At 38.3% G+C, this 12,500-nt stretch overlaps 2 protein-coding genes across 2 annotated transcripts in view; one reads left to right on the top strand and one right to left on the bottom strand.

Moving 5' to 3' along the window:
• The window catches only part of LOC137628445 (SET and MYND domain-containing protein 4-like), a 6,089-nt gene extending 957 nt beyond the window's left edge, over positions 1–5,132 (top strand). The window contains exons 2-5 of the mRNA XM_068359594.1: positions 875–1,623; positions 1,841–1,962; positions 3,293–3,772; positions 4,110–5,132. Coding sequence (XP_068215695.1) covers positions 921–1,623; positions 1,841–1,962; positions 3,293–3,772; positions 4,110–4,757 — 1,953 coding nt within the window. The 5' untranslated portion in view covers positions 875–920 and the 3' untranslated portion in view covers positions 4,758–5,132. The remainder of the gene's footprint in view (positions 1–874; positions 1,624–1,840; positions 1,963–3,292; positions 3,773–4,109) is intronic.
• A 1,874-nt stretch (positions 5,133–7,006) lies between these two features.
• The window catches only part of LOC137628853 (mucin-2-like), an 8,430-nt gene continuing 2,936 nt past the window's right edge, over positions 7,007–12,500 (bottom strand). The window contains exons 4-6 of the mRNA XM_068360099.1: positions 11,665–12,184; positions 11,319–11,450; positions 7,007–10,834 (exon numbers count right to left, since the gene is read on the bottom strand). Of these exons, the coding sequence (XP_068216200.1) occupies positions 7,490–10,834; positions 11,319–11,450; positions 11,665–12,184 (3,997 nt within the window). The 3' untranslated portion in view covers positions 7,007–7,489. The remainder of the gene's footprint in view (positions 10,835–11,318; positions 11,451–11,664; positions 12,185–12,500) is intronic.

Raw genomic sequence — 12,500 nt, 5'->3', positions numbered from 1 at the left:
CGTATATATATATATATATATAAATAAATATATATATATATATATATATATATGTGTGTGTGTGTGTGTGTGAGTGTGTGTATGTACATACATATACATATATATATATATATATATATGTATATATAATATATATATACATATATATGTGTATGTATATATATATATATATATATATATATATATATACATATGTGTGTGTGATACTAGTGTCAAAACTGTTATTTTTCTTTGTCAGTAGATTATTGAAGCAAATGAAAATTATGGAGCTGAGACAGACCATATATCATAGTAATAGTAGGGTCACAAAACTAAACAGGGGAGTGGGGAAGATAATAATAATAATAATAATAATAATAATAATAATAATAATAATAATAATAATAATAATAATAATAAGATTGTTAACATTAATGACAGCTGTCACACAACTTCAAGAGTTTGACAGACAAGTGACAGTCATTTGACAGGAATCAAAAGATTTCGTTCACCATGCAAAGCTAAAGTTCTTTTTTTAATGATAACTTCTGAAAGTTGATTCTTATCAGGATTAGAAGCAATTTGGTTAAAAAAAAAAAAGATTCTTGAAAAGCCATAAATTAATAAGAATTTTCATGTTTTCTAGAAACAGGTTAGGTTGAAAGGTGAAGATGTGTAATAGTAACTGTTAAATGCCAAGTGCAAGTCCTTAAGAAATCTTTCAGTGCTAAATCCAGATTTTTTTTTCTTAGGCTGGTTATAAGGGGGATTGTTTCACCTTTTGGTTGCTCATTTCAGTGATTGGGTCACTCAAATGATAATAAAAGAACTCATTGAGCTGGGCAATTGCTTGTTGCAGTTTCGTAACTATAAATACTTCTCTGATCCTTGGCAGGTTCATCACCAATAGCGAGTAAGGAACCGCAACTGCTCTCTGCAAGATGGCCGAGTCACTAGGAATTGACACGAAAGTTCACAATCTCTTGGCGGGCTACGGAGGGGAAAAGTCCTCTGAGATCTTAAAGAACTACCAGGGAAAGTTTGACGTCGTGGATATGTTCTCCCACTTCTGGAGTTTGGAAGAAGCCCATTCTTGTTTGGATCCCGAAGTGCCACCTTCCAGGAAATCCAAGAGCGAGTCAGAGAGGCTTCGCGGGGAAGGCAACAAAGCTTTCCAAAAGAAGAACCTCAGCGAAGCTTTGAAACATTACAACCTCAGCATCCTGGTGGCTCCTCATCCACCGCTAGATTGCGAAGGCGAGATAATTAACAGCCCAGCAGTAGAAAATGGCGAAGTCACAGACGAGAATAATTACGAGGCTCTGCCACTTGGTTATGCAAATAGATCGGCTGTTCTTTTTGAGTTGAAACAGTATGAAGAATGCCTGAAGGATATTGAGAGGGCCTTTCAGTACGGATACCCTGAGTCACTCCAGAATAAGTTGGTGAAGAGGAGAGAAGGTTGCACAACGGCTATGGAAAGCTTAGAGGGTCGTCCAGATAGATTGGTTACATATCACGCCGTTACCCCACCCATACTCGCAAGTCCCAATTCAACTCTACCTGCTCTGAGCAGCTCTGTAAAAATGGCATTAAGTCCTACAGCTGGACGATACCTCGTTGCTCAAAAAGAAATTTTGCCAGGTAAGCAATTCAATATTAACTATTTAAACTGACCTAGGACGGCATGTAGATTCATATCCCATAGCCTTGAGTAATTCTCCATGAATGAGTACTGGAAAAAGTAAAGTTTAAATTAACTTCAAAAGATAATATTTAATATGAGATATGTATAGAATAGGAAAGTTTTCAATGTAAATGTTTATGAAGTCAGTTTCACAACGTTTTTTTATTTACTTAGGAGAAGTCTTAGTCGTAGAGGAAGTTTACAGCCGATGTTTGTACCATCAAAACCTGCAGACTCATTGTAACTCCTGTTTCACACGGTGTCTCATTCCCCTGCCTTGTCCGTCATGCAAAATGGTAAGTCCTCAGTGGTTTTGTTTGTTTCTCAGCATCTGAAACTTCATAATTCCTTGTTGAAACCTGGAGAGGAAAGTTCTATGGTGTGATCCCCTCTGAAGTGCTATCACACACACACACACACACACACACACACACACACACACACACACACAAGAAAAAGAACATAAACAACTTAACACTGCATTCATACTTTAACTGCTGAACAATGGACAAACATCCTATGCAACACTAGTGACTTTTACACCTTTTCGTAGGGTTCATCAGTAATATATCGAACCTCCCTACAGATCCTGCTTCTTTCACCTACATCTCGCATGCACTCCTGCACTTCATGGATATTGAGGCACCATTTTACTTAACCCACTTGTTGTTTTAGATTGCTAATCTCTTGGCCAGACAAGGGCTTTTTCTCCAGAATAGGCGAATCAGAGAAATGAAGGTGTTGAACTTTTAGTAAGTAGGGAATTAGAGTCATCTTGCGTGTAGTCTTGGGTTTAGATCGGGCATGGGGAACCTGTGGGCCATGGGTCACATGCAGCCCTCGCTGTGTTGTTGTGTGGCTCTCAAGACTAGTTAGGTTACTGAAGCTATAGTTATTTATACCAGTAATCATCATTGGGAAATAATAAAACATGCAAGAATTGTAAGCAAATTTAGTATATATTGGGCAAGCAATATCTTTTGCACATGTGTATTGTCATGCGACCTCTCTCACTTGGATGTAGTTAAATGTGACCCCCAGTTGATGAACAACTGTGCATGGATGGTTTAGACTCACAGTAGATTTAAAGGGCCATGGGGCTGGACACTTGAGTAATTGCTTCGGTTCAAATGGTGTATGCTTAAAAATGAGTAATTTTTCCCTGCCCATAGTCCTCCGTTCTACCTTTATGTGCTCCTTTCACTTCCTTCTTATCAAGATAATAAACTTGCTTTGCAGACAGGTTTTATTCCGAATATACTAAACCAAAAATGTTTTCAATCATTCCTAGTTGGTTCTTCATTTGTATTTTTTATATCATTGTATTCATTTATTTTTAATATTTATGGTAGATTACTGATTGAAATTTCCATACTAGCTCCCATAAAACTTTAGCACTCCTTTGTTCACAAATAACAAGAAATACAATATTGTATAATACATATATTTCCATAACCAGGGTCAACCAAATCCACCACATGGATTGTTTCAAATTGTTCTAATAAATCAAACTTGAGTTTTCTTTAATATTATGAATATTCAACATACTTTTAATCAATGCAACACTCAACTGCCATTATGATAAGTGAAATAAAAGAAGGTGATTAAATTCTTACTGAATTTCAGGTTGTATTCTGCAGTCAAGTATGTAGAATGAAAGGTCTGTCGGGCCAGCACTCCCTCGAGTGTCCAATCCTACCAGCCCTGGGAGCTATGAATACTTGTCTCATCATTCCATTCAGAATTATCACAAAGCTTCCCATCTCAACCCTTAGGAGCCTCCTAGCTCAGTTTCGATCTGAAAAGGACGGAAAATCGCCCTTGGCACTTGGGTTTAACGAGAAGGGAATCTACGATCCAACTAGCTATCGAGCCATCTATTGCTTAGTTACAAACAAGGAAAAGAGAGACTCAAGAACCTTGTTCACAATCTGCGCGGGGGCTTTCATGCTCACAAAGTTGCTTCTGCGATCGCAAAGGTACTTCGTCGATGATTCTCAGAAGCCTATCGAGCCCAGCAGAGAGGATGTGATAGCAATTGGCAGTGCCCTGTTCCACCACATCATGAGCGATCTCTCCAATGGGCATCACTATGGAGAACTACAGGTAGGTAGAGCTAATTATTCTCTTTAGTTTATATCAGTAAATAAGCTCAGTACAAAATATGTAAAATACTGGGCCGGTATATTCCAGAAAAAATAAAATCGAGTCTTGTGGGCATATCAGTTCAATTATGATGAAAAATGCGTGATAAAAAAGGCTACTTATAAAATCTAAGTAATAAGCTTATTTGTAAACCAGATGTGCTCAATCGACTCCCAATACCTAGCTTTTGGCCAAAAACTCCATGCTTTGTCCTGTACATTTGGCTCTTATATCAACCTCCTGATGAGTAGGCTATTCTTTAGAAATGAAAGTGATTCTTCTTTCTCTCTTTTCCCAGATATCAGGGTCCGATGGCAGCCCAGATATAAAAAAGATTGGAGCCTGGGTCTCCCCAACTCTAAGTCTGGCAAACCACTCCTGCGACCAAGCTGTCATCACTTGCAACAAAGGTAGCCTAGGTGTTATGGTGGCAATTCAGCTCATCAAGCCAGGCCAAGAAGTCACAACTGGCTACCTTCGAGGCTATGGCTCCCAAAATCTCTCTCTGAGGAAAGAGATCCTGATGAACAACTATCTCTTCTCCTGTACCTGTCGACCTTGCACTGAGGGATGGCCAACCTTCAATCAACTTCCAGACAACTACCAGCTGAAATGCTGTGAGTGCTCACACTTCATCAACCGCAGCGACAACAAATGCTCAGAATGCGGCCTAGATTACTCAATGGATTCCCCAACCGCCTTCAGCTTCACGACAATGGACCAAGAAGTGGGCCTAGCTATCTTGACGTTCCTGCGCATGCGCAGGGATTTCAACATGAACACTATTGTGGCTAAACAAGAAGACATTATAGCAACAATTAAAGTAATTGAAAAAATGGACAGGTATGCTATAATGCCAAATAAGATTTATGCAAATGCTAAATCTTTCTTAGTTGGATTATTGAGGAACCAGACAGATTATGTGCAAATCAAAAGAGGATTTTAATCTAATGCCTTCTTTGTGAGATATAATTTTTTAGACTTGGATGGCAAAGCAAGTGGTACCATTGTCATGTCCTGGCAACCTACTGGAGCACAAAATTTCAATTAAGGTTATTGAGGAAACATCACAATACAAAATTGGTAATTGGAAAATTTTGAAATGAATTTATTCAGTGTAATTTGGCCGAAATACTTGGAGTTGTACTTTCCGCAATGACAAAGGAAATATAATTCAAAAAGTTTAATAACGCTGTTACTTATTTGTTATAGGCTGCTATGTTATACACGATTTTGTTACGGTTGATACACATTTCACGATATTGTATTTCGTTGTTATTCACTTTAGTTACTTTTCGAAAATAATCTTAAAAATATCTTTTCAATTGGGCTTTATTTACCAAGAGGGTAAGAAAAAATAAAAACTTGGCTAGCTAAGCCATTGCTGACACTAGTTAGTTTTTGTTCTTTGTATGGAAACACTCTTTCCTGTAAAGTGCAACTGTTGCTGCCTTTATCAGGAGAAAAGTTCTTTTTGTTATATCTCATTTGACAGTACTTTTGATTGATTAAAAGAGAGATATTGTCTCTCTGGCACTTGACTAATGCAAGCTGTAAGATTTAAGATATATCTGTGTACTCTGTCGTACATAAAGAAGAGAAGGGGTCTCTGTAAAGGTCTGAAAAACCATATTATAGGAAATATGCTTATTCAGGTTAAATCACCTGCTGCCTTGTCATGGTTTACCTTGAGAAAGTCCCCTTTTCCTCTTTCACCTCCCAGACCTTTTGTTGCCCCATTGCAACTCGTACCTCAGAGTCATTATCTGGGTCTTCATTGTCCAGTGCACGGCTATTGGTTGCTTTATGCCAACTTCGACTCTAGCTCTAAGGCAACCCGTGAGAGCGTTAAGCTAAGGGGTCGAGGTCTTTTGTAGACCTCTTGATTATCCAATACCAATAAAGACAATGCTGAATGAAGACTATACTGGAGAAGTAAGGTGTCTGGTATAGACTATGCCATTTCTCTCAGGTGGTGCAGTAGTGTTAAAAGACCTTCTAACTCTGTAAGACTAAAAGAAACCACACATGTAATTTAGCTTGAGAAATTATTTTTAGTGATTCAGGAATCTGACCTGTCTATTGCTTTCTCCGTCAGGTTTTCTGATTCTAATATATCAGCTATCTGTCCGTCTGCTGAGCTTAAAATGTTTTCCTTTTGAATTATACAAGATAGCAACTTTATATATGACCTGTACACTCTACAAATGGCCTCAACATGCAGAGTGAGTCAATGCTCTACTAATGATGTCAACTTGCTGAGTTAAGCCACAGTTTAGGTCCTACTTACAGCATAGGTCAAAAGTAAAACATCCCCAAGCCATATTTCATAAACACAGTTGATTCTAAGAAGCAATATCAACTAAAAGAGACCTGAAGACCAAATCAAAGTCAAGTTGAAAAACTTAAAACTCATAATTTATTCAGAAAACTTAACAACTTCACCAGATACCCTCACAATGCATTAAATTCTCTGAAAAAATGCAATAACACCAACATTATATACAATTAACAGTTAACAACTCCATTGTGACAAAACCAATGATAACGGATCACTGGCACTACAAACTTTCTGTTTCTGGACTAATACATTGTTCTCAATTTATTCTAACATGCATTATTGACGCACTTGGATTCAATTTAATCTTTTGAATTGCTTAAAAAGAAAAACCAACGGTATTTTGTTTCACAATATCTAGTCTTTTATCCAATAAAGATAGATTGTTTTAAGGTGAGTGAAGTACAGATTTGCAAATGGAGATCTTTTTGTTTTGAAAAAATATACGTGATTTGAACTAATCAGGTATTTACAGTGATATCTCATTAGCAGAATTGTGCGTAATAATGTTCATTGGCTTTACAGAAGAATGTTGAAGATCCCATGCACTAAGAGAGTAACAAATGAGGAGGCATTGAGAAGAGCGAATCAGAAAAGATCACTTCTAAAACTCATAAGGAGGAGACAGATGGAATTTCTGGGACATGTAATGAGAAGAGAAAAGATCAAACTTTTGTGCTTTACGGGAAAGATAGAGGGAAGAAGAACAAGAGGCCGGCAAAGTAAAAAGTTTTTGGATAGCTAACTGGAGGATGAAAATTAGAGTAACAGCTGGACAATCTTTACACAGAGCTATAGACAGGGCCAGGTGGAGGCAATTGGCAGCCCACGTCGAGGACATGGCTTCTAGATAGATAGATAGATAGACTGTTAATGAATTAAAAACTAAATTATGTCATAAATCAGTCACACTCGATAACTTTCCAGGTAGTATCAAACACATTGAGGAATCATATGGAGAATGTACTTCCAGAAACAAAATAGTTTTAAAGTTAAACATAGGGCAGTTCAAATGGTATTACATCATATCATATAACCAAAAAATTGAATAAATTAACAAATAAATATCTAGATCATTCTATAGGTAATAAATAAAAGAAGAATACAGGCAAGAAAGTAGATAATTCAACACTAAGAGTATTTTCAACTTTATGTCAGATACTATCACACCAAGTTGTGTTGTACCTGCCAAACCTTCTAAAAAAACTATATTCTAATATGTTCATACCTTGAGTGACCAAATTTCTAATGGTATGGCATATTTTCTTTGCCATAAAATCAAGAAAACCTTGCATGCTTTTATCTTAAATTAAATTACTATTTTTCAAACAGATAAATATCTATTTGATTCTATTATGTTTCTTAATTTCTTTCAAATTATACTGAACGAACTTCTGTTGAAAAGGATAGTGTTTGAATAGATCAACTAGATCACTCGTGTCACCCGCAGACTTGGCAGCCTCTTTTGAGACTCTCCGTGATTCGTCCAAATCGGGTCCACCCTGTTTAAATGGAGGTTCCAGGGTCATTCTCATGGTATTTACCACTTCTCTAATGTCATCCTCTGATTGGAGATCCCTCTTTCTACGTCTCTTGCCAAGGACAATGGGAAGCCACAGGGGCATGAGGGCAGCTGCGCCGTACACAGCCACAGAGCCGACGAAGCCAACAGCTTGCTGAAATTGGCCATTCGAGTCAACTAATGCTGTGGCGATTGAGTCTAGGAAACCAGGAGCAACTGTTGTCGTGGTTGTCGTTGGAGCTGTTGTAGTGGTAGTTGTAGTGGTAGTTGTAGTAGTGGTAGGTGTTGTTGCTTGCCTAACTGGAGGTGGTGGTCTGGTTGTTGTTGTTGTTGTTGTTGTAGGTGTGGTTGTTGTAGTAGGTGTGGTTGTTGCAGCAGTGGTAGGTGTAGTAGTAGTAGTAGTAGTACTGGTGGTAGATGTAGTAGTTGTAGATGCCGGCTCTCTCTTAGTTGTGGGGAAATCAAATCTTGTGTCAACATTCACTGACGTTTTCTCCGTCACCCATTCTGGGGAAAGAGAGATGCCGACATGATGCAAATCAAGAGGGTTTGGTGATGTCTCAATGTTGATGAGTGCTGTGTTGAAATTTATTGCAGGAGATGTTATTGGTTGATTATTGATGAAGGCTGTAGGCTTATTTGATGTGAAGGTTTGTCCTCCACTGGAAGAGGTTGCAGAAGTACTTGGTACAGTAGAGATGCTTGGGTTAGTGGGCGTTTTGTTAGATGATGTGCTTGGTCTCTGAGGTTGTTGAATGCTGTAAATAGGACGCAGACCATCACCAGTACTGGGACGAGAAGCTGTATTAGCGCTGTTAGCTATCATTGGTACGCCATTTATAAAAACGATTGGACTATTTGTACCACTTACCATCTGCTGAGGAGCATTGGTGATTAAATCTATGTCAATGAATTCAGTAGAATCTGCAAATGTATTTCCTTCTTTAGGAAGTGGGGGATTTGGACTCTCACTTCCAGTTTCCCTCTCGTGACTCCACTCGTTAATTGTACTGTACAGAAAATTCGTTACCAAAGCAACATCAGGTGAACTCCCATCTTCCTTTTCTTGTTTAGCACTAACTGTACTAACAGGCTGAGATGCATCATCATAGCCAAAAGTCTCTTCTGATGTTAATGATGATATCACTTGTGTAATAGATTGGTCTGTTTTGCCACCTGTGGTGACATTGTCTGACAAAGGGGTAGATCGTTTCACCGTTGTGGCTTTTTCTGTAGTCCTGACAATTTCAGGGGTAATAGAACTCTTTTCCCCACCAATATCATCTTCATTTTCAAATTCTCCTCTCTCTGTGCTAGTCATTTCTGTAGTACCTTGAACTGTGTTTCTAAATGCTGTAGGTTTCGTTTCTGGTAATAAGTCTGCGGTAGAAATTTGGGCTTTAAGCACGGGAGCTGATGATGGCCTTCGAGTTTGTATGTGAGCATTGGTTTTCTTCAGTGAAGTCTTATTCCACGCAGATGGAAATTCTGTTCCAGCTTCCTTGTATTTAGTTCCAGTGAGAATACTTAGCCAATCTACAGGTATGTCTGACCGAGCTCTAGATTTAACCTGAGTTATGTCTTTTTGTCCAAATTCTTCATTTAGCAAATCATATATGAGAGTCTCTGAGTAAGAGGGATCCAAATCAAATGATCTACCTAAAGATGAATCAAGCTGGGATGGAGGCTGATACACTCCAATTTCTCTCTTTCTTCTTTTTCCAAGAAGAAAAGGTGCCCAGTAAGGCCAAAGAGCAGTTGCAACAGCAATGCCGCTTGGTAATGCTCCTACAGCGACTGCTGTCATAATGCTGTCTAAAGCTCCCCCTGTTGGTATTATGCCATCGGATGTAATTTTTTCTTCTTGTGATACTGCCTTTGTCTTCGGAGCCTTAGTTTGCTGGCTTGCCTCTTTAATTGACACTGTAATCTCTTCTGTTTTCAAAGTATCTGCTCTAGAAGATACTTTTCTGGGTAACTGTTTTTCATGGTCACTGACGGTTTTGTTTTCAGTCAGTTGAAATAAATTCATGTCATCTTTATTTTCTCTCTGAGTTTCACTGACAATATTGAATTCGTGGTATGGGCTCTGATAAGGGCCAGGCTGGCGAGGAATGCTATAACCTGGTACAGGAGCGTTGTGCTTTGATGGCAAATTTCTGTTGACAGAAGCATTAAAAGATTGTAGGAAATGAGGTAAATATGAAGATATAGGAACATGGGGACTCGAAGGTACTGGAAAATAGTCAGTTAAATTCCCCACAGGACTCAGCCGCATGACTCCTCCTCTTGTATGGTTACTATGAGTATCCACCAACGGTCTTGTGATCTGGAAAAGCTTGTTTGGAAGCAAACCTAAAACAGAGGGCTTTTGTCCTAGGATATTATGAGCAGTAATATTGTACAGAGGAACCACTGGAGGAATAGTTGTTGCTTTTACAAAATCAGGGAGGAGATTTAAGACATAATTGTGATTCAAGATTATTCCCTCGTTTGTATTACCCGAACTTGTGGTTGCAATTGCAAGTTCCTGCTCAGTTGTCTCTACAGGTAATTCTGTTTCAGGGGATGAGTTCTCCAGTTCGGTATATCCAGTTGATGGTACTTTGCTGCCAGAGGGTAATACGTACAGTCCATCCGGAGGAGGGGCTGGAGGAGATGGTTCATTTATTCCTGCAGAGATTAGATGAGGTTTGGGACTGACCAAGCCTCCTTCAATAAGACTTGTAAGAGGAAAGTTGGTCATGGGAGGGCCCTCAAGTATACCAGGGAAACCTGATGGAACAGGGGAAAGGTCAGGATTTTCATCACCGTTTGCTGAAATAGAACTAGGGACTACAACGGAAGGTGGTAAGACTTCACTCGTGGTGGTGGTGTCAGCTCCACCAATGATATTAATGATGAATATGTTTACAATGTTGGTCTTTGAAGTTGAGTTGAGGTTAAGATTTTCAATTCCAATAGTGTTATTCATGAGTCTATTCACCACTGAGCCATTTGGGAATGGTATATAACCATGCACGGAGTTAGTTTGACGGTCTTCCTCTTCGTAAACGACTTGAGAACCCAATAGAGAGTTGATTGTTGATTCAAGCTGGCCCAGGTCTGGAATGCTCGAGTTAACGACATTTACTGTTGGTGGGGAACCGGGTTTTTCAATGACCTTGAATAAAGAAAAGAATTGGATTTTGAATTAATGCAAAATTTATCAAAGATTCTAAATTATAGACAATTATGTTTGAATGATTGCCAGAGATATCATGGAAAAAAGAACTAATTGCCTTTTCTGAAGTTACAGTAATGTTATAGATAAAGAATAAAGAGATAATTAATTATTATATGCTCATCAAGAAACAGAATATATGGAAAATACTTTTACAACATAATTTGTAATTACAAAAAATGAAAACTTTTTTTTGCTCAGAAGGCTATTTGCTATGTTTGGCTATATATACATATATGAGAAGGCTAAGCATAGAAGTATTGATTGCTATGAATCACTCAAACAAATGGCTTTTGAGAATTTTACTGTTAAATGTAGTCAAGTAACATAAATTGTTTTCTAAAACTGTTAACTCCACGAATGGCTATATACGTAAACAATAGAAAACTGATTTATTCTGATATTATTCTTGCAGAATATTCACCTGTGCAATGGCCTCTTGGAACGCCACTGGGTTGGAAGCCATAGCCTCGTTTATAGCTTTATCAACGACATTTTGAAGAGACGAAACTGTATTCACTGAGTTGATGGTAGTGTTAAGAAGCATGGCGCTCACCTGGAAGACAGAGTATTATGTTGTCAGATTTTCAATATATTCAAACAGAACATAATCAAAGTAATATTCTACAATTATATAATCTTTACAAATTCATTAAATCAATTTCAGATTTCAGGTGCTCTTGGTAGAAGGAATAGAGAAACTTTACTATGCTACAACTTTGAAAAAATTTTAATAAAATATAATTTTCAAACATGGGTTCATCAACAACCTTTGCATCCGATAGATACTGAACAGTTGGCTTGGACTGGCCTCCCGTTAGATTCTTAGTGATAACTATGTTGAAAGTGTCCACGCTGTCAGTGTAGGTGGCTGCAGTGCTAGGGAGTGGGTCCTGTGAAGGCTTCTGATTCTGGGAGTGGTTTTCTTCATGCTGTTCAAGAACATACTGTAGAAGGCCTTGAATGCCATTGGTTTCTCGACTTGAATTCTGCTTCGATTCGTGTTGGTCGCTTTTCCCCCAAACGGACTGGTCTTTGACAGAGTCATACGTCGAGTGTTTGGATGGCTCGTCAATGTAAGGCAGGCCAAGTCTACTGCTAAACTGAGAAGGTTGAAGTCCTTCTGAATGCTGTTGAGGATGCAGGTTAGGTTGGTGACTCTGTTGGTGGTAATTGATGTTGTCAACAGAGGATGCTGCTTCTAGATATGAGCTCTGACCTTCGGTGTTGTCCAGAGAGGATGTAATCTTTTGATAATAGCTCTGACCTGCAAAGGCATTTGCAGAATCCCTGAAATTAAGATGTATATTAGATGTACATTACATAGATGAATAACATTGACTGTTCTTTTCACATAAAATTGATATCTAGGTAAAAATGAAAGTAGGTCCATAGATCCACAAATGCATTATATGAAAGTGATACAAAACCAGTTTTAGGCAAAGAAATAGTCAAGATAATAGTAGGTTAGTATTTAGCTAAAATTAGGTATGATGTGTTGAAGATGGAGACAGAATTCTCTTTAACCGCATCGCTTGTTCACAACGATGGTGAGGTTGCAGACGCTAATAGAAACTATCGAGCTAGAGCAATCTCAAACTCCTGT

The sequence above is a fragment of the Palaemon carinicauda genome, chromosome 36 (assembly GCF_036898095.1).
Source record: "Palaemon carinicauda isolate YSFRI2023 chromosome 36, ASM3689809v2, whole genome shotgun sequence".
Lineage (NCBI taxonomy): Eukaryota > Metazoa > Arthropoda > Malacostraca > Decapoda > Palaemonidae > Palaemon > Palaemon carinicauda.
The sequence above is the reverse complement of the archived record's forward strand: the minus strand, read 5'-3'. Positions and strand labels throughout refer to the sequence as shown.